The sequence below is a fragment of the Pavona decussata genome, unplaced genomic scaffold (assembly GCF_977016875.1).
Source record: "Pavona decussata unplaced genomic scaffold, jaPavDecu1.1 SCAFFOLD_16, whole genome shotgun sequence".
Lineage (NCBI taxonomy): Eukaryota > Metazoa > Cnidaria > Anthozoa > Scleractinia > Agariciidae > Pavona > Pavona decussata.
In genome coordinates, this window is record NW_028145439.1 from 3,912,529 (window position 1) to 3,937,791 (window position 25,263).

The following is a 25,263-nucleotide window of genomic DNA, read 5'->3' on the forward strand; positions in this document are numbered from 1 at the left end:
CATCAACTGCCTGGCCGTGCGAAGACTGCAACCTAGTGAACGAACGCCTGGAATATTTTCGGATTTTTCGCGTAGAGATGTCGAAGGTAAGTTCGATTTTACTCTGTTCATTGGAAATACTTTTTCGGCTGTATTGTGTAAGAACCTGCAACAGACGTTTTTCTTTCCTTTTTAAATTATAGAGGTGTTTGTGTCCCTTGTTCAAACTCTACAATATGAAATCACTAACAACTTTCAGTACGTAATTAACTTATGCATATAATGATATTTTATCGCGTGGCAGAGCAAAGTGTTTTCAAACTAGTAAAGCCATTCTTGTTGTTAATTCCCTTTGTTCACGAGTTTGTGGTTATACGTTGGGAACAAGGGCAGATGAAAATTAAACTTGTTTGAGATCACTTTCTCGTAATATTTATTTTTAGACTTTATAATACGACACTTCACATAACATGTACATTAAACTGAAACACTTAAATTATTATATACCCAGGTTTGCGCCGACTGAAATTCCATGGACAAAATAACCAAAATTCTTTATTTTTTCTTTTCTTCTTTTTTTTTTTGCTTGCAGAGGGAGGCAGGGGGGAGGAGGAGGTGGGGAATTGGGGAGGGGGTCCTTAAAACAGTTAATTTTTTTCCAAATGCTATTGGTTGCTATTATTAGTATTGTGCGGTTCAATCAGCTAAACCATCCCACCCATCTGAAGGATGGAGAAGTTTTCTTGCTATTTTTAAGGCTGCTTCTTTATCTCTTTTGGAGGGCAGGGATTGTGTTCTAATAAAAGTTTCTCTCTGTGCCAAACAGTTGGTCTCAGCATTGTTATTATAGTTCTGCTTGTATTCTTCTGCTCATTTTATGAGCAGTTAGGATAAAACAGGGACTGCAGATTATGGACTGCAGACTACGGAGTGGGTATAAAATGCAGACTGGGTATAAAATAAGGATCAACACTTTTAAACATAAAATCTTGCTTTATCTTAATATATTATAATTAAATAACCTGGATTTTAATAAGTAAAGTTGCACTGCTAAAGAGTGTCCAGCTTTTAAGATTTTAAGCATTTGACCCAGGGTTCGGCCTAAGTCAACTTTTCAATGTTTAATATTTTCATTCAAACAATTTTTAAACGCTAATACACCCTGCTCAACAGTGATTTACATGTACATGTATTAGAAAACATCTTTATTTCACAAATTACTGGCAAGTCACATAATTTATTCAAAAGCAAAATATTTTTGGATATTACTTATGGTGTGTGATTTTGTGGAGCTGTTCACTTCGCTGATATACAGTCCATGCACTTGCAGGATCGAGCTGTTCCAGTTGCAATTATTCGCATGTGCCTGCAAACATGTAAGCCAATGCCCAGTTGTTTGAAAGCTGATTAATGCTACTCCATGATAATATTTAAAAGTCGACAGAGGTTTTCATCATCCTTGTTAAAAATATTTTTAAAAGCTTCTTTTAAGCTAAAGGTGAAGAAAAAAACTCTAAATAATATCAAAGCTGAATTGGGAAAATATTTTGGAAAAATGCTTATTGATTGATCAATCAAACTTTATGTAAATCAGGATTAATCAGGCTTTTGACCAGATGATTTATGTAGTGGAAGAAATTACACAAGGCCAGATGGTGGACAAAATCATTCGTAACAGTGGCAAAAAGATGCTCTTCCCTTTTAATCTTAGGGACTCCAGAACATGTCTTTCCGAAAAAAGGCGTATGCAATGGAAACTTTGCACAAATAATTTTTCCCTCATCCAATTTCGGGGGCAGCACTTTTGACTGGTACATCCATGTTATTGTGTTTCAGTGTTACATTTTCAGGTTTTAAATTTTGCACAAATAATTCATATGCCAACACAACATTTACTTTTAATAGTAAAATTTATAAGTGTCAATGCATTTAAAGCAGAGCACTAACTGGGAGTACTGTTCAGATTGAATTGGAATTTGGTTTTTGAGTAGAGGGGAAAACTGGAGGACCTGTAGCCAGCAACATCACAGAGCAAGGACGCACGTATGACAACCAACAATTAACTCAAACCACATAATAACTTATGAAGAGAGTTCAGAAATCAAACCTGGGTCATGTTGGTGAGAGCTAGGAGAGTGCTATCACTGATGCACTACCCCTGCTCTCCCAATTAATACTGATTAGATTTTTTTATTGGTCAGTCATATTTAACTTTTCAAGTGGCTAAAATTAGAATTATCTTGGTTATGAATTTTTAATTTATGGTTAATTCTTCCTGCAGCCAGTGCTGTACTCCTATTTTAGAAGTTCTTGCTCTTGGAGGGTTAGGACAGGTACGCAATAAAAATGAGTAAGATAAACAAAAACATAGACAGTGACAGCAAAATAAACAAATAAATGTGATTGTTTCATGCTAAATGGAGAATTCTTGCGGGTAGCCATAAAAAATTACATGTACATGTATGTATAACACCCAGTCATTGTCCTAATTGCAGACAACTGTTAGCCACTTTTAAGTACACTGCTTTTCCCTTGGCACAACTTGAGATTTTTATAAAGAGTCATGCTGATGCACTGAAAATTTTCGTCAAAGAACGAATTGTGTAGAGTAATGATCAAAAAGTTTAATATTAGCCATCAAAGGACCATTGTTTTATAGTCCTTTTAGTTGCTGTTAATGATCCTTTAATTAGATTGAATTTTATCAGCTTACAATTTTAGGTTTAAGTATTTTAATTTGATTTTAATTTGCATGTTCCAAATTTTGCTGTTTTCTGTTTATTATTTTCTATTTCAAATTTTCATGAATCTCTTGAGAACTCTAACTTCTAATTTTGACATAAGTGCATGTACATTCATCTCTTGCTAGTGTTCAATTGGAGTATGGTGTACAGTTGTATAGTTATAGATTTGATTTTCAGTGAGTCAGATCTCCATCAAAGCACATTTTAACCTCAGGATGAAAGAGTTCAAAATTAATATACAGTCAACAGTTATAAACAGCTTCCACTTTAGAGTTTTTTATGGCTGTACCTGTATATTAATGAACAATGGCAGCATTAATTGATTTACAAACAGTAATAAAAGTATTGTTAATGTGAATTCTTGTTTTGAAGCCCTAGCACTGAAAGGCATTGACTATGAAACCCATCCTGTTCACTTGCTGAAAGATGGAGGCCAACAAGTGAGTGCTGGCATTTACTAGTCAGGCTAGACAAGTTAAACATATGGCCGTGCAGGTCAGCAATACTGAATGCAGACCATGAAAAGGCTATGCAGATACTATACATCATGAATACAAGCCATTATACGTTGTACAGTATCTTAATTTTCTTCTCACATTGGTCAATGCACATACATGTACTCAAAACTTATTACAATGAATGAGCTACAATATTGAATAATATTGAAATTATATTGAAAGGTTTTTTGTGAACCTACAAATTTTAATGCTCCATTTTGTACATATTCAACAAGTCAGCCCCTTTAATTTCCCCAATGTCATTGTTGGTCTGCCACTGGAAAAAAGGCTGCTCATTAAGTACACTGTAATTGTCTGACCTCTTCAAGGTAACTTTGAATGAGGAGGAGGGAGAGTAAAAGTTGACTAATGACCCCCAGGCCTGGTGAAACCAGTCTTCTGTTTAGGTTGCTACTTGGTAAAAACAGCTTTGCTTACTGTGCTAATTTAGGAGCGGTAACAACTGGAGCATAACCATGTTATTTACTGCCCCGTTAACTTAGACACAGGGCTCTTTCAGGGAATGTTGTTCATTACAAATTATTATAATTTCAATGTAACTTTGGCCATGTTGAACATAATTGTTGTTCATTTAATGTTAATGCAGTAGGGACTTTGTTATACAGGGATCAGGGTTTAACAATACAGTCAACTCTCGCCTTGTGGTCACCAGCTCGCTATTATGGACGCCCCAATAATATGGACAGCAGCTAAATCTGGCCTGGCAAAAATATATGACAGGCGTTTGACTGAAATGAATTCCTGCTATTACGGACTCACACTTTTAGGGAGTCACTAACTCGTGGTCCCGAGGTTGTCCGCAATAGAAAGAGTTGACTGTACCCTAAAATAAAGATCTCCGGTCAGCCTATTTTAAGTTCAATCAGTGTGGAGTTTCTATTCTTCAACAGTTGTCTGATGAGTACAAAAAGTTAAACCCCATGGGACAAGTTCCAGCACTGATAATTGATGGGCACACCTTGGCTGATTCAGTAAGTCTGGATTTCCATACTGCAGAAACTTACAATACTACTAAAAACAGCCGATACAGTATCAACTTGCATTTGATGTTGTAGCAGTGAACTTCAGTTGTAAACCTACAGTTTTGGAAGCACAGATGTGCAATTCATTCTTACTCATTTTTAAGTTATGGCCAAAGCAAGGCATAGCGTGTTCTTTTCACTTGGAATGCTTTTTGGTTCTTACCAAATGCTGAAAACTTTATCATTATCAAAAGAAATTGGGATGCTTCAACAATAAATGAGAGACCATCACAGTTATGTATGGAACATAACAGCTCTGTAAAGGAAGCTTGAAAAAATTCAGGCTTGAACAGGATTCAAACCCATGATCTAGCTGGAATGCTGGTGCAGTGCTCTACCAACATTACTGAACTATGAAACAGCAAATTCTGGTATAAAAAGAGCCTGGTCTGGCCAAGCCTGTGAATGCAGCCACCTTGTGTTCATGGCCACTTTCACCTTCAGTTATCTAACAACCAATATAGGGCATAAACAACTGACAAACAACCTGCGTCTTTTTCTACAACCCTTACTGATAAAATTGGCTTGTTTTTCTGAATAAACCCATTCATAAAATTTGATCCTGATTAATGTGTTATTTGTTTGTTTAAAATATTTATCTTTTATTGTAGATGAGTATAATAGAATATCTAGATGAAACAAGACCTGATCCTCCACTCTTTCCCAGAAATGATCCCTACAAAAGGGCTCTGGTATGAACTCAGTTATATGATTTCACTTTGCTCCTGTAACAAAGAAGTTGCAATTACTTTAAATATATATGTTGTGGTTTAATTTTTTTATGGTTTAAAATTTTTCAAACCAGTTTAATTCTTATTTACCAGCTTTGTGCAGTATTCATAACCTGAGTTTAAGGGCAATAAAAAGCAAAAGTGGTTTGAAATTTTTTTAACCAGAAAAAGTTTGAACCACAGCATATTTATTCATATTAATGTTCAGTCTATATAGGAGCAAGCAGAAAAGGCATATAAATTAATTGTACTTTAACAATTGAAGGGCTGAGAGCATTAAACTGACCTATGTCAAATTCGACATAGGTCGGTTATGCTCTCAGCCCTTCAATTGAAATGAGTTGAAAACAGACAACCCAGCTACACAATTACTGTATCTTAACCAGTCTAACCTTCAACTAATCATCATAATATATTCTTCATACCCTGTAGATTAGTCTCACTGGAAAATAACTTGCATGTTTATTTTTGATATCTCTGCATGTCAAGAATGGTGAAAGTGTTTGCCCTCCCCACAGTGTGGACCGCTGGTCTATTTCTATACTCGGTATGGGTTGAGATTGTTGGTTCAATCCTATCCTCACTTTGAAGGGTTATTCACTGGATTCTCTGCTACATATTTTACATGTACATCAGATGACAGGCTGAGAGCATAATTATCTTTTGTCAAATTTAATAAACCAGTTGGTTTTCCTTTCACTCAAAAGTAGGCTGAATTTTTGCATGTGGTGCTATACTGGTAGTCAGAGATCATTGTTCTGTGTTTTTTCCTGGTGGTTTATGCTTCTAAGGTTTTGAGAAAAAATGAGACCTAAATGTCAAGTCAGGGAAAGAAAAATATTAATAATATAAATTAAAAACCAGAAACAGCAGAAGTTTTGGAGGAAGGCCACGTGAAAAATTTAGGCGCTTTCGAGCAAAATAAAAAAATGTCATCATGCTCCCAGCTCTCCATACATTTTATGCAAGAAGGCTGTAGTTCAAGAATACCATGCAGTAGTTAATTGCAGTGTACAGTAATTTTAATTAAACAATAAACATGGGAATTAAGGAGACAGGAGGAGGTTTAAGATAACTGGGGCTTGAGATACAATGTAGTGTGGGATGCTATTTGTTTTAATTATGTGAGTGTCTAAAGAAGTAAAATCCACATGCCAAATTTCAGTTACTTTTGAGCACATTGAATATCCACGAAAAACCGGGAGGACGTTCTTGCCCCGAGCCCTTCAATTAAAGTCTATTTGTTGCATCAGTAACAATTTGATATGGGATCTCTCCTAATGCCACTATTTCTTTGCAGGTGCGTCAAGTGAGCCATTCAATAGCTAGTGGAATACAGCCGATCCAGAATCTCTCTGTCCTAAAATACCTTGGTGATGAAAGGAAGGCCGAGTGGGGACATCACTGGATCAACAAAGGATTCCAAAGTAAGTTGTGTGAAATGATTGAGTCAGTTCCTGCCAACTAAGACTTTGAGTGCCATAGGAAGTCGGCTGTTTGGTGGCAACACTGTGAATGGGATCTTTTGCAGATATCATGAGGAGGTTAATTTAATTGATGAGTTGTTTTAATGTTAGTATCTTTGCCTTGGATCTGTAAAATTTGAGCCTGTGAGATTGCGAGAAGAGTGCCTGAGAAAGCAACGCTGGATTTCCATTGTGGCGTAATTTTAAATATGCAGGTTAACTCACTAAAATAATTTTATTACACGGCTACTTTTTATCAGTTGCACAGCCGCGATATTCACATGGATGACACAAAAACTGAAAAAGGCTCACGAGTTAATACATGAAGCAGGTTCCGTTTTGTCTTAAGTATAATTAAAAATGTTTAGTGCTTTTAAAATATGCATTTCAATTGTATCGCTGATGTTTACTGCCTTTTTGATAGACTTAGAGAAGATCTTGGAGCAAACGTCAGGGAAATATTGTGTTGGCGATGAGGTAGGGCACTTCTTATGGGGATTTACTTAATATTTTAAAAAATAACAATTAGATGATGAGGCGAGATTTCTAAGGCGTTATAGTTGATGACACTGATTAGGATGAAGCCCGAATCAAATATCACGCGATAGAATCGAAACTGAATAATCTAATTGTTTTGGTTTAAATCTACTAGTCGTTCAAAGCTTAGCAGCAAGATAGGTTCACTTTTTTATTGAATAATGATATAAATTGTTCGCGACACCGCTACTCACTATCTACAACAGATTAGTATAAATCTATTAGTGTTCTATCACGAATGCCGTTCTCTGATTGGCTACGCTACTCGCTATCTATTCTGTGATAGATAGTGAGTAGCGGTTTTCAACAAAATGGCGGCCGCTTAGTCGCATTTTCGAAGTGTCTGCGATGAGGAAATAGATAATTTACTTGTTTAGTTTTGACCGACTAGTAGATTTATACCAAAAAAAACTAGATTATTCTCTCTCGATTTCTATGCTTGATAGCTGATTCGGGCTGCGCCCTCATCAGCTATCACGCGATAGAAATCTCTAGCTCATAATCTAATTGTTAAATAGATAGTTAGTAGCGTAGCCAATAAAAGAACAACATTCGTGATAGAACGCTAGTAGATTTATACTAACACAGAATAGATAGTGAGTAGCATAACCAATCAGAGAACAGCATTCGTGATAGAACGCTAGTGGATTTATACTAAACAAAAATAGTTCTCTTCTCCCGTGCGGTGCACCCATTACCTTAAGCCGCGATCATCGCGAACATGAATATTCTCCTTACCTATATCTGTACCTTTCATATGGCACCAGTTTGGAGAATCTGTAGAGCATCAAGATGTTTCATAGTGGGGGATCATTTTCTTTTCTTATTACCTGCATATTTGATCAAGCTGTGTTATTGTTGGGATAAATTTGATACTTGTCACTGTTGGTAGAGCACTGCACCGGGATCGCAGAAGTCATGGGTTCGAATCCCGTTCAAGCCTGAATTTGAATTTTTTTTGCTTCAAAGCTTCAAATTTTTGAATTTGAAGCTTTCTTTTCGCAGTAACGGCGAGAATCTTTCTTCTATTTGATCTTTCATCCGCAGTTCAAACTATATGTTTCATATATTTACACATATTTATTCATGCTTCACGGGTATATTACGAACTCACAATATGACCAGGGGCCCGTTTCTCGAAAGACTCGGTAACTTACCGGGCCCAAATATTAATTTTGGTGAGAAATGTTTCTTAACAGAAGTCAATTTCCGTTAGCTTTGAATACTAAATTTTAAAATCTTATTATTCTATGAAAACATTGGCAAAGTACCATGTCTGTACTTGTTGTGTAATCGGCGAAAAAATATTTAAAAATTTACTTAACGGGCCCGGTAAGTTACCGGGACTTTCGAGAAACGGGCCCCAGCTCCCAGTTGGCTTGATAGTTCATTTGGTAGAGCACTGCGCCGATATCGCAGAAGTCATGGGTTTGAATCCCGTTCAGGCCTGAATTTTTCAGGCTTTCTTTTCGCAACTGCCCAATTTGCGTTTAACTGTGAGGCTGTGAGGTATGTGTTTTCTATATTTCACTTTCAAGAGAAAAAGAAGCGACTAAAAGCGAAAATTTGCCGCCGCAATTTATTTTCCCTTTATAAAATGTTCTTGCTTGGTTAAAAGCGTTCAGTACAGCTGTATATAAAATTGTTTTCTTATTTTTTGCAGATTACAATGGCTGATCTGTGCCTAGTTCCTCAAGTGTTCAACGCAAATAGGTAGGCAGGAAATGAACGGTTAGTTTGTATTGGGGCTGATCTTGGTCAATGCACAATGGATATTCCAGAATTAAATTTACCGCTTTTGCACTAGAGACGCAGAGACGAATAATCCGTCAGGGACGAACTGGAGTGAGATGTTCATGTGATTTGCGTCTTGTAGTTCCCTTAGTATAAAGACAGGGAAAAGACGGATCAAGCGTTTAAGTGAATTACGTTCTGTCTTCGATAGCACACCTGAGCGGGGTTTCGGCAGTGTTGGAGAGCTCCGGATCTATCCTGAACTCTGGACGTTCACGTCATGGGTCGTGAGGTGATTGTCGAGCGTACCAGCTTCTCGGGAGTCTGGGGGTATGCACCCCCGGAAAATATTTGAAATTGCACCCACCAAAACGCTGTTTTCAGCGTTCCTGAGACCGGAGAAGCAGTTTTGTAGCCGTGGATTATAGCGGTCATTTCTTGGAATAGTGGATTCTGTGAATCTTGTGACTTTGTATTTTAAAACTCTAAAATATTGGACCAGTCTATTCATGAAGGTCCTCATCCTCATCAAGACCAAGGGCTGAATTGTAAACACATCCACATTACTTTCTCTCACTTTTTCTCGCACTGCTTGAACAAAAATAAGTTTCACGCGGACCAGGAAGCAAGAAACGGGAAAGTTTATATAATAAAAACCTTAATAAACTAGCAGCTTCGGTCCGTATTGGAAAAGTCGTTGTCGTTTCAATTTTATTACTTTTTTGTTTTATTAATAGACAGTCTCAATTCCTTAGGTCAATACGACCAATTGTCTTTTCAGTGCCAAAGGCGTATAAACATTAAAACTAGACAACTTTGGGTGTAATTAGTCTCGCCTTAAAGTTATGACATATTATGCGTCAGATAATGCCATATATTTTGTAGGTATTGTGTGTCTAACTTGAATTGTTTTCCATAAAATTAACACTACGCCATTTCCCTTTATTCGCCTAAAACAAGACCAATGTGCCTCTCTCGCAGGTTCAAAGTTGATATGTCCCAGTTTCCAGTCATATCAAGAATCCACGACACCTTGGCTAACGTGGAGGCTTTCAAAGCTGCACATCCTTCAATGCAACCGGACTGCCCAGAAGATTTGAGGGGATAACTGCTGAACACTTCACTGTGGGCTTAGAATAGGCTAGGTTATGATCCTTCTCTTGTTCTTTAGCAGGACTACTATTGAGGGCAGGGTTAAAAATAAATTCGCTCGAGGAATGAACTTTTACTTTTCCTTTACAGTCTTCTTTATTTTTATTTTCGTTTTACTGCCAAATGTACCCCGTTACCCTGCAACTGGCCTTTTTTCCCCCGCTCTTTGGGCGTTCAACAGGTAGAACTGAGTTTTGGTCGCAGAGGGTTGCGCCGACGGACAAAGTTCAAAAAGGAATGTGTATTAGAGGCATGTTACATTGATACACTTAGCAATTTCTTTTTGCAACGGCTGTCTCATTTTGTTAGGAATTCCTTGCACAGCATCACATAGAAAAGTACAGCTACTAAGCTGTCATTCGTTGAATGGTCATACATCAGGTCTTCATCCACAGGGTCAAATGTTAGGAGAACCACTTTGCACAACGTAACAAACAGCACCACAGAAACGTACTGCTCAATAGGTTTCATTTGAATGGTCACACTTTAAACTGAATTGCATCCTTAGACTTGTGAGAGCCACCTTGTACAACAGAATAAACAGCACCACAGGAAAGCATTACCCAGTAGCTTTCATTTTAATGATCGCAAACTTAAAACTTAGAAACGGCTTACATGACTCTGGAAGGGAGCCGGATAATTAATCGTCATCTACGCATTTCGTTAAATCCTTGAAATAAAACAAATTTTGTAAGCGATTAGGGTTGAGGATTTCTTTGGTGGGTCAGTAAAAACGCCACAATTCAGCAAATGTAGTAAAACTGGACATTGATAAATTTCACTCACCAAGAAGTCTGTAATAAGCAAGATGCTGCTACAGGCCAGAGTAAAAAAAGCGATGAACGAAATTTTTAAGAACATATCCCAGGCTGAGAGTCATTTAAGAACGATTTTTATTTTGAGCATTCGTTTGTTAAAATCAGTAATATGAATACGGGTAAAATAAACTTTAGTCTATACAGTCCAATTAACCCAAATGCCGAGAGTAAGCTGGCGTGATATCTTGTACGCAGCACTAGAGTAAGCCACAGGTCTTTGATACCACATTCAGCAAATAATGCTCGTTTATAGGTTCCTGGACTCACGTATCGAGTGTGTGCACGGCGGCCATCTTGTAGGACTAAAACAATAGAAGATATTTGCATAAAAATAGAATATATTTCCCAAAGGGAAATCATTGTATAGTTTCGGTCCTCTAACATGGCCGTCGTGCACACACTCTATACATCGATTTATGGAAATACTAAAACAAGTAACTTAAGAACAACTCAAGAATGTTTTCAGGCTCAAATGTTCCTTGCGATACATTTTTATTCGCGTTTTCTCAGATCTAGAGTAAGCCCAGAAACACTCGTGCATTGCTTGTGGTGCGTCGCTAGTAAATTCTGCCTAGCAGGTTAACATGTCCTGAAAATTTACTTACGTACGTCGTGTAACTTCTAGAAAGGTATCTACAACTTGGGTTGGATGAGTCAAGTGGGATCGCTTGAAGACGCAGGTTACTGCGTACTTTACAAAGCGCAAATTCAACGCATTTAAAACGTTAAACTAATGCATGCTTGATGTCGCATAAGTTTGATATGAAAAGTAACCATTTGGCAACAACATTTTATTTAAATGTATACGATTGCAAATCGCAAACATTTCAGCAATCAAATTGAAACATATTTCTGTGATTGTCTGTGATGAATTGCGATCGTGCCATTATGTGGAAACAATTGCGATGGAAACTCGTAACCTGAATAGTTCAATTTCTGACGAATTCTACTGTCCAGAAATGGGCATATGGAAACACAGCCCTTTGCCATCGGTATTGATCGAGCAAGTGAACAACTGCCTCGATCCAGCACTCGTTTATGATCACAAACCTTTAAAAATCTCGCAAAGTGCAACTCTATCATTACCGTCAAATTAATTCAGTACAGCGAAATTTAATGAAAATAAACTAGTCAAAAAGTAATGAAGCTGTGTGTGTTGAGCCCCGAACAACTTTCTCCTGTGTTAGAGTTTTCTCTGTCTCAACTCTGGTATAAAACCCGTTCACAGAAATAAAACTCACACTGCTTAGAATATTCGTGTTAACTCGAGGGGAGTTTCAAATCTGCTGTCGCTGGCATCAAAGTCTTTCCGATTCCCTGCGATAAATCAATATCGATTAAGACGATTAAGGTTTAAGACACATTTACTTTTTTCCGTTGTCGTTGTCGTTTTCGTTTATTATGATTATTTCCTCGTCCGGTTTGTGGATGGCGTGTTTTCTGGCAATAGCTGTCACCCGTCTGATCGATCCATGGATCGTGAGCCCTGCGTCATCAGATCCATCTCCTGTTCTTACTTTATGAATCCACGCCTTAAAGAGTTGTTGTTTTATGCACTGTACGTTGGCGGGCCAGTCGCATTCACCCGTAGTGTAGTTGTAGCGTAAGGCTTCGGGACAGTTTTCCCTTAGTGTTTCCTCATTGACACAGGTATAAAAACCGGAGCAGTCATATGGGTCAGCGTAATTACCATTTGGCCTGTCAATGCAGAAATCTTTATCCACTGTGACAAGGGAAGAAAAAGAAATGACTTATTGTGAAAGTTGTGATATTTCACCATCATCATCGTCGTCGTCATCACCACCACCACCATACCATCATCATCATCATCATCATCATCATCATCATCATCACCACCACCACCACCACCATCATCATCATCATCATCATCATCATCATATTAAATCAATTTGTATTGCGCATGTTCTATGTGTATATATTTACATGCGGATAAGGGGGTTAGTTTCTAAAGAACTGTGGTGCTGCGTCGTTGGGGAGTAGAAAATAGTCTTTGGTTTATCAACAGGGTTCATAACTAAAGGTAACTTTGGCCACCGTAAAGAGATTCGAGTGCTGACGTTTCGAGCGTTAGCCCTTCGTCAGAGCAAGAGAATATTTACATGCGAAAGTCGTTTCATAAAACGATTAAAATTTTAATTCAAAACTATTACAACGATTGGATTTGGTTTTAATGCGCTGGTTGCGAAAGTGGCGCTAGTTTTGCCAACCACTCTCAGAGCGTAGTAAAGTAAAACGGAAAGCAAACGCAAATCACTTTCGGTACTCAATACAAAACCGTTCTAAAGTGTGGATTACTTATTACTGATTATGGGTTGTTGATAGCGCAAACATTTGTCCTTGTGTTACCTATGTTCTCGTTTGTCTTGCTCTCAGACTTGATAGCGTCCGGCTTCACCTTGTCTACAGGCGTCTCAGAGTTGTCTCCTGTTCTGGTCACAGGTTCGACCGGTTCTAAAAAGAAATTGTATTACACATGTAAAGTTTGATATCCAACCTTATTTCACCATCTTCTACACTTCTAGTGGCTGTTTGCATATTCATCTGTGAAACGTTTTTTAAAGAAATCAAAGACGGCGACCAGTCCCTAGCGTGCCGAACAACCAACAACCTCGTTCCCAGGGTCTCTTCTCTTCCCGGGAACGAGGTAGAGCGTGTAATTGGATCTTCTCCCCAGCACCCTATTGGCTCACTCGCTCTCCTGGCAGTCTATTTTAAACCTACTATAGAACAGAAAAAGTATATTATATTTTCCTCAACCCTCGGCACACCCCGCTGACTTCTAGCTGTTATAAAGAGTTGTGGCCTCATTTTCGGAGGTTCACTCCAAGCCGACCACTTTGAGGCATGAGGGTGGTCACAGCCACGGTTCGTTACATCCTCCGTGATTTCTTTTGCCGCCAATTTAGGAGGTCATCCGAGCCACCGGAAGGTCTAACCATTTGCAGATGACCAATCAAAGGCAACACCTGTGCTGATGAAGAACCGAAAATATATAGCCAATTTCAAATTTACAAAAGTCTTCGTACCCCCCCCCCCCCCCCCCCGTTATTAACATACATTGTACCTTTCTCGGGCGTAAATGTCCATTGTCTTGGGCGTAATCTGAGAAGACAATTAACTCTCTCTCCCCCCCCCCCCCCCACCATCCCCCAAAATTTTCCGTATCGTCATACCGTCATTTCCCTTTTGTTGTCGATAATCGGGATTCACCGCTGGTTCGGTTTGTAATGTGGACACAGCTCCATTGACTTCTGTCAGACGGCATGGGAAGTTGTGCGGTGTGTCGCATGTTTTTAACATCGCATTAAACACCATTCCTTTAAGACAGAATCTCTTTGTAGCTCTTCCTTTCAAGCATTGGAAAAACGCCTGGCAGTCGTTCGGATCATCGTAAAACCCATCAAATCTACCGTTGCAAAAAGTGTCATTCACTGGGGAAAAAAGAATGTTTCAAGTTATGTTCACACTAGCACAGAAAACCAGACAGATTCTCTGTGTAGCTCTTCCTTTTAAACATTGGAAAAACGCCTGGCAGTCGTTTGGATCATCATAAAACCTATAAAATCCACCATTGCAAAAAGTGTTATTTACTGGGGAAAAAGAATTTTTCAAAGTAATTATTTTTACACGAGCACGGAAAACCAGACAGAATCTCTATGTAGCTCTTCCTTTCAAGCATTGGAAAAACGCCTGGCAGTCGTTTGGATCATCGTAAAACCAATCAAACCTACCATTGCAAAAAGTGTCATTCACTGGGGAAAAAAGAATGTTTCAAGTTATGTTTACACTAGCACGGAAAACCAGACAGAGTCTCTGTGTAGCTCTTCCTTTCAAGCATGGGAAAACGCTTGGCAGTCGTTTGGATCATCGTAAAACCAATCAAACCTACCATTGCAAGAAGTGTCATTCACTGGGGAGAAAATGTTTACCCTAGGATCGAAAACCGGTACCTGATTGTTCACGCAATACGGGTTTGTGTGATTCATTTAAGAGGTCAGCTCTAAAACATCACGTGTACGGAGACATTTGCAGACGTATATTAAGGACACCGGCGTATAACGACTGTGTAATGACCAGTATTGATGGTTTGCACGTGACGTCATGGCGGCCATGTTGGTGGACAGGTTTGCATTTTGATGCCAACTATGTGAACAAATTTTGAACAAATTTTCTTTTGTTTTGTCCGCCAACATGCATGACGGCAATGAAAACCATAATAATAATAATAATAATAATAATAATAATAATAATAATAATAATAATAATAATAATAATAATAATAATAATCCATCTATACGTTTGAATCCTTGTACTTCTGTATACGGAATCCTGCATGGTACAAGTGTATAAGATCTGTCTGTTCTTAAACCAAACTGATTGCAGGGCTGACACTACGGCAAAGGGCTTATTTATTTGGGCAAATATTTCAACTAGTACCACTAGTCTTCTTCAGGGCCAGAGTTACAATGAGAAAAACTGACGGCTCAAATAAATAAGCCCTTTGCCGTAGTGTCAGCCCTGCAACCAGTTCGGTTTATTTACATGTGAAATGACGTCTTGCGCGTGCATTTCTACTACAAGAGATCCGGCAACGAAAAGTATTCAGAACAGTTTATTTGTGCGTCGTGTGGTCCCTAGCATCCCACGCAGACGTCCTTACGGGTTCGTAACGCGTTTCCTTCCCCTAAGGACGTCTGCGTGGGAGGCTATGTGGTCCCCTACATTCAAAAGTTTCGTACATTTTCTTGGTATACTCTGGCGTATACTTAATTATTCCACGAGCACGCGTTGGATATGAGATGATAGATAGCTAACGAGGTGCGTAGCGCAGAGTTGGCTATAATCATCTCATATCCAACAAGCGAGAGTGGAATAATTGTTATATTAAAAACATTAAAGAAATATTGCTAGATCGTGCTGATTTGGCATTGCAAGAACAACCAGAAGACAATTTAGTGGTCGCTATTTTTCTGGCATGGTATAAATGGCTCATATACCATGGCCGCTTAGTCAAGCAAATCCCTGGAATTGCATTACACAATTATCCAGTTTTTAATTAAAAATAATCATTTTTTTTAATGAAGAAGAATTTATTAATGATCATTATACGGAACTTACATTTCATGCCAGGTCCTTATATTTTCCGTACACGACTTTATGTACCGACATTGTATGACCTGACTAAGGGAACCTATACGAATATTTCATGCAGTGTATGACTAAAAGTCAACAACAATCACGACAAGGAAAATAAAGTCAAAGGCAACGTCTAGAAGTAACAGTAAATTTTACTTACCCTTAGTGTCAGAGTCAGTTTTATCATCATCTTTCAAAATCTTGCTTGTTACTTTTTCCACCCTTGGGATGAGGCTACTAACAACATCTCTTTGTTGACACGGGAAATTTGCAGCATTGTCACATGTTTTGAGAACAGCATTAAAGACCTGCCTTCTCGGACAGTGTCTCCTAATTGTGCTCCCTCCTAAGCACTGGTAATAAGCTCTGCAGTCGCTGGGGTCATTGTAAGATCCATCGAATTTGCCTTTGCAAAACGATTCGTCCACTAAAATGGAATAAGTTACACTATCAGCCCCTATGATCTCAATTGAATCTAAATTGGGTATCTCTAGCGAGCCCCCGTGTCATTTTTTAGGCTTTTTTTTTTTCAGGCTTTACGGTGATCCATACAGTTATTTGGCGCACGGTGACTGGGTACTAAAATGGGGCGAGCGCACGCAGCTTTCTAACTGATATGGGAATTTTCATTATGCTGGAGCGCAAAACAAGGCCAGTTTTTGGCTGAAAAGTAAGGCTATTTTAACGAGTTTTCCACGGTGAATTTTTCTGAAAATTTGCTCACTGTTAGGATTTAGCTGTTATTCGTACTCCAAAAATCTTAGAGAGAATTATACATGGACAACTGCAATAAATGGCAAAAACGAAAATTGCAGAAATTGGCCAAACGTATGTACAGAATTAATTGTGACGTTACGAGGAGATACTTGGAGTTTCTCTTTTCTTTACACAAAAACAGAGAAATTTTACCGCGTGAAATCTTGACAAACCCGTTTTGAAATTATCTAGGAGTGAAGGAATCAACAAATGTATCATCCGCTGGATGCCATGGAAACGGGGTTTACCAGTTGTAGCGATGTTTTTTTTAAGCAAAGCATAAGGACTTAGGTACTCGAAACTATGTTTGAACCCAGATATTTTCACAGGGCTGAAAGAACCTGAACAACAAGAAAAAATATATCACTACCAGCGAAAACTGAAGAAATGGTATGGACCCACCTTAAAGCAAAGCTTTTCGAGTGTTTTAAAACAATTTTTCAAAGGGTCGTGTGAGTGTTTCCCATGCATCATGTTCGGAAGTTGTAAAGATGTCTGATGTTTGCTTATACAGGTGGAAAGATTTCGGACTAGTGCCAATGTTTCAGCTCATTTAGCATGAAGCAAAATCAACGTCAAGGCGTCGCAATCTTCAATAAAACCAAACTTTTAAAGGGGCACTGTCACGGAGATTTCTCCGTGTTTTTGTGGAAAGTGCTCAATTGTTTGACAAGGTACCTTTTCACTAACATCAACTAACATCAAGTTACTCTTAGAGCACCGAGAATAAAATATTTAGTGGTTTCTTTTAGGAAGAACAAACTATAATCAGTTTTTTTAGCGATTTCTCTAAATACGCTGGTAGAACTTGATAAAATTAGCCAAGTTTTTCAAGTCTCAATCCATTTCAGTCTTGGCCATCCACACCTATTTGTGATGTTACGTTTAATGGCCAAAAACCACATTTGCGTCGACGGAATCATATGGTCCAATTTTGTTAACAGTAACCCTACTACTACACAGAAACTAGTGTTAGTTAAGATTAAAATGGATCGAAACTTGAAAAAACTGGCCAATTTTTTCAAGTTCTTCCAGCGTATTTGGAGAAATCGCTTACGTAAGCTTCTATTTTATATTAAGACTTTCTTGCTGGCACTCACTTCGTTCACTTGGAACAACAGAGCTCTTTGGAATTGAGGGGAATTTACTCAAATATGCATTTTTATCAAGTAACCCTGCGAATTATTTACGAAATTATTTGCGCAGGGCCTAACTTTCAGGTCAATGCTATAACATTCCTATGGCGTTCTCCATGTTAAACAACGTAGTTTTAACGTTTAGTCAGGTACAAAGAAAAATAATATTTCTCTTCTAACCTACCTGTTTTTTCACTTTCATCGTTACTAAGAGTTTGGTCTTGGCCATAGCACTTGATGGTACGTGGATCGCTTCCTAAAACGACGAAAAATAGAAAATAATATTATTGGTTCCATAAATTTAGCAAGTTGTCTTAAAGCAAAGCTTAGCCCGTTATTGTTTCTATTGATCATCTCTACTGAAAGTTTCCTCGGAAAGAATGTAGTTGAACGTATAGGTGATAGAAATGAGATAAATGATTTCTTTAGAGTGCCAAAGTGAAGTCTTCTGCCCTACAATTCACCGGACTTGGTGCCCCTTTGAAATCAGGGTTTTCGTATCCCTGTGAAATCATGGTGTGCCGAGTAAAAAGAAAGATCTTTGACGGCGAGATTTGAACCCACGACCACTGAATTTAGATCACCAGCGCTCTAAACAATTGGGAGTTGGTTGTGGGAATTGGTATTTAATTCGCGGCCATTGGGATATTCAAGTATTACAAAGTGTAATAGCCGCGTAATACGGAGGACTAAGTATACTTAGTTCTCCCGTTTCATCTTTTTGAGCAAAAAGTTGAAATGAAAAAGACGAATAAACGAATAATTATACAATCTGTAAACACAACAAACCACTTACAAATATGTTAACGCGTCTTACCCTTAATAAAGCCAGAAAATTGCACAGATGACGTAATATCCACGTCATTCTTGAGTTCTGCGATGGTAGATTCCAGCTGTTCACCGCTGACACTTGTCAGGCGGACTCGCAATGGGAATTTGACTCTGTTTGGTGACCCAATCAGGAAGTAGTTGTCTTCTGTTCTTGGTAAACAAACCCACTTCCTATTGTGTAATATCTCAAGTCCAACTGTCACCACTCTAGGTTAGCAAAAACAATAATGGGATTTTCTGAGCCCCGAGGAATATGCGATGAACTGCCAGACCGCGTTTACAGGAACAATGACCCCGGTACGTATGAGCTTGCGCAAAGAATCTACATGAGGTGCAGCTAGCGAGTTGAACCCACACCGTTATAGCACCAACCGATAGCAATTTTGGTGCAGTATCATGTAAACGAATACAAAGGCGCGACAGGGCATTAAAACGGGATGAACTCTCAACAGCTTGAAAATTAGCAACGGTATCCGAAAGGACTGAAAGTACTCATCTCTCACGGTAAGCAAGAAATTACCTCAAGGGGGTGAATTTCGGCAAGTGGACGTTTCTTACAATGCCGTTTTCATTTTTTAGAGGGTAGAAGATATTTAAAGTAATTATTATAGTTTTTTCGGAATATTGATAATACAGTGCGGGATATTGAAGCCAAAATATTATGGGATACCGGACATGCAAATCATTCTTAATTGTACGAAAGCAATTATCTTGTTATCTTCGTGGGAATGCTGTACACTACGTAGCATTCATTTTTCTTTCAAAACGTGCACAAGATATGAGCGACAGATTCTGCGGAGAAGAAGCAAAAGCAGTGGAGGAGGTTGGGATGGAAGGAAGGGAGAGAAAGAAAATACACAAATCTATTCTTCCGTTTGCAAAAAAACTTCCAAACTTGCGTCGAAACCAAATAACGACAAACACTGCAATTTGCCAGCACATTACGACTTTCTCGGGTAGCGAAATACTTATATATATGATTGTGCCTCGGTACTTGCCGAGCGCTTGTTATTGCAAGTTAATCATTATTGACTCTATGTGACATTTGGTTCCTTAAGGGCGCGAAGACAATATTTTTGGAAGCTTTTGGCTCTCAGCTGGAGGACTTCTCTTCCTTCCTCTCCTCTTCTTTCCACTCCTCTTTCCCCTTCTCCATGTTTTTTGCTCCAGTCTTTCCCATCCTTGGAGACCCAGGGACAGTCAGTTGGGGCAGGCGAAATGGCATGACGAAAGTTCGTCGCGCCATTTCGCCCGCCCCCAACTTACTGCCCCTGGGTCTACGAGGATGCTTCTCCTCAGAGGCTTCGCTTGGAAAGGAAACAACTGCTATGCATGCTGGGTATCCTTGGTAGGCTGGGTATGGGTACGCTTATCGTAGTTATATAAAACATATCAGGGGTCAAACATGTCTTTGCCCTTGGTTTATAAACTTGCCTGGAATTTCTTGTTTGTAGTTTCATGGCCCAGGGGTTACTATCCAAAAATCTAAACTTAATATTGCCATTGATTCCTGGAGCTCTGGGGCAATCGATAGCTCTGAATTGCGTCTTCCAGACTTCAGAACCAGGAGTGTATAAATCGAACCCTGTAAAAACAGAAGTCATGTTACAAGCCGTATGTGATGAAATGGTTTCGAGAAGTTTAATTAAATGGTGTTGTTTCTGAGTTTTTTAGCTTTGGGTTTTACTGGCTTTTAACTGCAAAAGATAGCTACTGTGAAATCTTTGAAAAACGGTAACGCCAAAGATAAATACTAGGAACTAGTAATAATCAAAGATTACGGAGTGCTTTCGATGAACTCGATCCCAGATCCCAGATCCCAAGAACCATCCATTCACTGAATCAACGTTGTCCCATACAATCTTCACTCCAATCTGTAATAGGAGTGCGTTGTTCCTACGTCGAAGGCAATGAATTAATGGAAAATGGTTTTAAGTCAAGCAGCATTCACACAAGTACAACCTCTTACTGCTTTCATGCTTACTATTCAAACTGAAACAACAAAACTGGCATGCCGGGAATAAGTATGCATTACTTGCCGAGGGACGAAACTTTACGGTTTGCCTGACCTCAGAGAAAACGGATTCAAGCCATTGCTCTCGAAAACATGTTTGCCAGAAGTCACTTGGTCTACAAGATATGTATTATTCAGATCGCTTTTCTTTACCTTGTTTGCAATTTCCACAACGATCAATTACAATAGCGTATATGGGGCCAACAATTGGCGTCTTAGGGATTTTTCCTCTGCCAGCAAGGTCAGCCAGGATCCCTTCTCCTTTGATCTCTACACACATCCCACAGCCGAGAGACTTTTGGAACTCGCCATCTCCTGCGGCAACCTTTACCCAACCCCTGTGACTGAAGTCGGTTGTCAAAGGGTCCAAAGAACAGGCTCCACCGCCCGGGTAATAACCATAGTAAGAGCTCTGTCAACAGCAAACGAACACAGTTATTGTGATTATCAATACAGGAAACTGTCGCAACTTTATTTTTAATTTTTATTTTATTTGTTTTTTTTTGGGAGGCGGCTTGGCCTAGTGGTTATGGCGCCGGACTCGTAATCCGGAGGCTCTGGATTCGAGTACCGCTCTGACCACTTGGATTTGTTTCACGGTAGCCCCAAATCCAAGGCCACGCTTTGTGAATAGCCAGCTGGTTTGCCTCCCACCAGTTGGTATTTTTAACAAATATTATGTTCAATTTGTATATTTATTTCATTGATTTAAAGTGTCCCCTATTAGTGCTACAGCGCTAAATTCTTAGACACTTAAAAAAGGAATTTATTATTTTATTTTATTCTTTTTTAAAATGTTCAGACCCAGCTGGGAACCCATGCTGATTTTATTCACGTGTGACATCGCAGCATTCAATCCACATTGGCATCAGTTACCAACAAACTTCCAACATTCGGTTTACTTTTCACACACTACTGACGCACTATCGACCAACCACCTACATTATCCACATAATTCCATGGCGAGATGATCAAATCCGCTTTACAGTAAGGGGACACTCTCCAGATAGAATTGGAAAAACCGGAGTACCCTAGAAAAACTTCTCTAAGCAAGGTCGCGAAACACTGAACAACAAACTCAACCCAAGTACGGAAATCGAACCCGGGCTACATTGGTTGGAGGGGAGTGCTTTCAACACTGCACCATCCCAAACTACCCCTACTCAGACTTGTACTCAGTCGCTATTTACGTGTTTTGTGGGGTGAGAAGATTGGACACGAGGATGGATTGAGGCGCGCGGGGTGTCATGGGAAGAGGCGAAGGAAAAATGGCGACTGGCAGATTTCGATCCAATATAGCGTTCGTCCGAAGAGTGATTTCATTTTTGTTGGCTTGTAATGTCGTGCTGCTGTGATGGCTTCTTCGCGGGAATATTCTCGGAAAGGCGAAATATGACTGTGATACTAACCTTCGATCCACAATTGAAAGAACTGTCTAAATCACCCACATCGTCTTCCCGCGAATGTTCCCGCGAAGAAGCCATTACGGCAGCACGACATTACAAGCAAACAAAAAAGAAATCACTCATCGGACGAACGCTTTAGCTCGTTAAATACCCAACTAGAACCCGCAGTGAATTTTGACTGCAAGAAATGTCTAAAATTATCCCGTTTTCTTGAAAAAGAGCACTGCACGGTTCCACGCACGATTGCACGGATCTGTCAAACGAAATCTGCCAGTCGCTATTTTTCCTTCGCCTCTTCCCATGCCTCCCCGCGTGCCTCAATCCATCCTCGTATCCAATCTTCTCACCCCACAAAACACGTAAATAGCGACTGACCCCTACTATTAGTAACAATCGCGACACACTACCGGCACATTATCGACACAAATTCATTCGTAATAATTATAAACTACACACTCGAGAATAGTACCAACACCGACTACCGGCATAACACAACCATACTATGCACACCGACATAGCAGTTACTCTTGACTGAGAAAACGTTTTCCAGTGAATCGTACACGATACACGACCTGATGGAATTATGGGGCGATCTAATTAGCATGTGCATATTTCGTGTTTTTTCACATTGTCCTCAAGAAATATCTACATTTTATTTGAATGGCCCTTAAAACCGCACGTGCTTTTACCTTTCTACCCAGATAGATGTTAAGTCTAATTGTTCATAGTTTATACCGATTAACTGAAAACCATTTTTTCAATCGAGTATATGCACTGTCGTCGCACTGGCGATATCGGTAATATCAACTTATTAACACTTACATTGCCATCTTGCAACTGGCCACTATAGTGACGCCATATTGCCATCAAGTTTTCAAAGTCCGTGACGCCCTTATTAAAGAAAAAAGAAATAAGAAGTAGAGTGACAAACAGTAATATCAACTAAGTTAAGGCTGTTGGCGTATTGTTCTCGGCTTTTACCTAGAAAAGTCCAAACAACGCACATTTTTGCTGATCTTAATTCGATAAAACAAATAAGTGTGCAAAAAGAAACACTATGTTCTTAAATGACACTTAAGTTTGACTAGATACTGATGAGCACTAAAAGACGAGATGATCTTTGAAATAAACCGGGTCAAGTCAGTGATGCCCAAGGAACAGCTATCCGCACATTGCCCAGGCCAGCTACGAATATTTTCACGTCCTGTGCCTTTGATTTATAACTAAATGCCGCAGGTTACATAAAAAGGTGGACTTAAGGCTACAAATAAGTCTGCACAAAGAAACACTATTTCCTTAATTGACACTTAAATTTAACTAGAGAGATGAGCATCAAAAGGCGACAAGGTTTTTAAATAAACTGGGCCGTGTCAGTGTTGCCCACGGAAGAGCTATCCTTACATTGCCCAGTTACGGATATATACTCGTCGTGCGCCTTTAATCTATAACTAAATGGTTACATGAAAAGTTGGCTTAAGGCTACATCTATAATCCACATCCAACTAACCTTGGTAAATTTCGTACATAGGAACAATAAAAGTATTACCAAGGCATCTCTCGAAAGCGAGATCATCGCTTTTCGTACAATTTCATACAGACTACAGCTAGAAAATCATAAAAAAGCAAGTTAGTATGAAACATTTAAGCCGTTAAATATTTTGTCATTTGTTCATGCTGCCTAAGTGATTCAAACGCACCATTTGACACAAACCCATCATATAGAGAATAACTCATCTAACATAGAAGTTTAAAGCATGCTAAAATCCGTGCTCTTCGATGAAATTCGTACAGCCGCATCTAGGAGGAAGGCTAAGAAGCAGAATTAGTATTAAAAAGCTGCTATTGACCACTGGTCTTGGCTCTGACTGCGAAATCTGGCACACCTTACTCGGGGAAGCGCCCAATAGGTGACAGAAGGAAAGCTTCGATTGGCCACTGCTTCACTAAAAGACATTCCATCGAGTGCATCAACTCTGTTCTGTCCAAAGTGCTTCCATCTCTTACAGTTGACTACATAGTCACTAACAAGTGTAAAACTTTTCTTCCTTTCATCCTTGCGAAATCTATTTCTATTTTTCTAAGGATGTCTACTATTTTTGTAAAGGGAGGGAATCATTTTGCAAGAAGGTCGTGGCCCGTAAGTAATGATATCATTACGTTCATGATTCTGTACACTTTAAGATCTTCAAAACATGACTTTTACCTTAATTACATCCTACGACAATTTAATAGGCGCGTGTCCGTTATTTATACTACACTTGTTGCTCTCTGGTGCTAATTAGCGGTTCGAGTGTGGTATTTGGTGTTTACTTTTAAGAAGAAAAAAAAAAGGAAGTAAATAACATTTTAACGTACTAAAAGGATTAAGATCTGAACAAAAACTAACCAAATATCCAATCGATTCAGTCCATCTTTCTCGAAAATTTATATGAGTAATGACTCAAATAATTTTTGTTTAGGTTTGAAATAAACACATATGTTGAAATAAATCAATTACGACAGGTCTTGACAGTAATTACTGCAAAAAAAAATGTTCATTCTGCGGGAGCAGTTTTTTTCAAATTTATAAACACAAAAGGAACTCGATTAGTTGAGATTATATCTTCATGGTATTAGTCATTTTGTTACAATTGAAGTAAAATTTACTCACCGTTGTCTATGGACTTTCTTCAAGGCAAACTTTCCTTGTCACCAATTAAATATATTAAGAAATGGAATTGTGACCTTCAAAGCAGGTTAACTGTGTAAAGAGAGCAGGTTGTTTTTAGAGGTCACTGGGATTTGAAGTGGGTTACATTTAAAGTATGAAACTTTCACGCGTAACTTTACGGCAAACCACATGTCATTCGCTGATTCCTTTTAGCTGTCTCTGCTACAGCTCATGCGTCCGATTTCCGACAAAAAAACGAAGAATACCCGAGGCGTGACCGACGTCTTTGGTATCTTCTGACTGGTGACCAGGAAAACTACACCTGCAAGTGTAAGTGTAAATGGGTGATACGAGCCCGAAAATACTGTTCTCTAATTATGTCTAAAAAATGGACAGAATATTAAAATGTTGGCCGTCTGTTTACGCATGACTACATCTACCGTCTTCCAAAATCCTTGGACCGAGAGACGTGCCACACGTCTGTGTCATTAGTTACGTTACAATAAGTTATATTTCAAACCACTGGGATGATATTAGCTGCGGTATTAAAGCTTGCCTTACAGTGTACTTTCAGGGGTAATGCATGCGCACGTATAGGACCGAAAGCTGTCA

General features: G+C 39.0%; 2 protein-coding genes across 3 annotated transcripts; one reads left to right on the plus strand and one right to left on the minus strand.

The window, feature by feature from the left end:
- The first annotated feature begins 1 nt into the window (after position 1).
- On the plus strand, positions 2 to 10,694 carry LOC146487423 (maleylacetoacetate isomerase-like). Of its 2 annotated transcripts, none has more exons than XM_085087639.1 (9): positions 2 to 86; positions 2,261 to 2,312; positions 3,096 to 3,163; positions 4,132 to 4,212; positions 4,875 to 4,955; positions 6,295 to 6,421; positions 6,885 to 6,937; positions 8,661 to 8,710; positions 9,713 to 10,694. In XM_085087639.1, exons 1-9 carry the CDS (start codon positions 78 to 80, stop codon positions 9,837 to 9,839), a joined length of 648 nt encoding a protein of 215 aa, XP_084943765.1. In that variant the 5' UTR covers positions 2 to 77; the 3' UTR covers positions 9,840 to 10,694. The 2 variants fall into 2 exon arrangements, with proteins under 2 accessions (XP_084943765.1, XP_084943757.1); XM_085087631.1 differs by lacking the exon at positions 2 to 86 and adding an exon at positions 1,236 to 1,355.
- Positions 10,045 to 24,711, minus strand: LOC146487424 (uncharacterized). Its single transcript, XM_085087617.1, has 11 exons — positions 24,652 to 24,711; positions 23,509 to 23,605; positions 22,824 to 22,892; positions 20,749 to 21,007; positions 20,016 to 20,166; positions 18,568 to 18,788; positions 17,935 to 18,006; positions 16,019 to 16,285; positions 13,896 to 14,153; positions 13,069 to 13,173; positions 10,045 to 12,424 (listed from the first exon to the last, which is right to left on the minus strand). Exons 2-11 carry the CDS (start codon positions 23,572 to 23,574, stop codon positions 12,066 to 12,068), a joined length of 1,827 nt encoding a protein of 608 aa, XP_084943743.1. The 5' UTR covers positions 23,575 to 23,605; positions 24,652 to 24,711; the 3' UTR covers positions 10,045 to 12,065.
- Between the last annotated feature and the right edge of the window lie 552 nt (positions 24,712 to 25,263).

Excerpts from the sequence above, each read along its gene's own strand:
- LOC146487424 (XM_085087617.1), bottom strand. The coding sequence starts at position 23,574 with ATGATCTCGCTTTCGAGAGATGCCTTGGTAATACTTTTATTGTTCCTA. Across the intron at positions 18,789-20,015 it reads CTACAAACAAGAAATTCCAG|AGTGGTGACAGTTGGACTTG; the intron begins GCAAGTTTATAA and ends TTGCTAACCTAG. Across the intron at positions 13,174-13,895 it reads ACAACAAAAGGGAAATGACG|AACCGGTCGAACCTGTGACC; the intron begins GTATGACGATAC and ends ATTTCTTTTTAG.
- LOC146487423 (XM_085087631.1), top strand. The coding sequence starts at position 1,251 with ATGGTGTGTGATTTTGTGGAGCTGTTCACTTCGCTGATATACAGTCCA. Across the intron at positions 2,313-3,095 it reads CTCTTGGAGGGTTAGGACAG|CCCTAGCACTGAAAGGCATT; the intron begins GTACGCAATAAA and ends CTTGTTTTGAAG. Across the intron at positions 3,164-4,131 it reads TGAAAGATGGAGGCCAACAA|TTGTCTGATGAGTACAAAAA; the intron begins GTGAGTGCTGGC and ends ATTCTTCAACAG.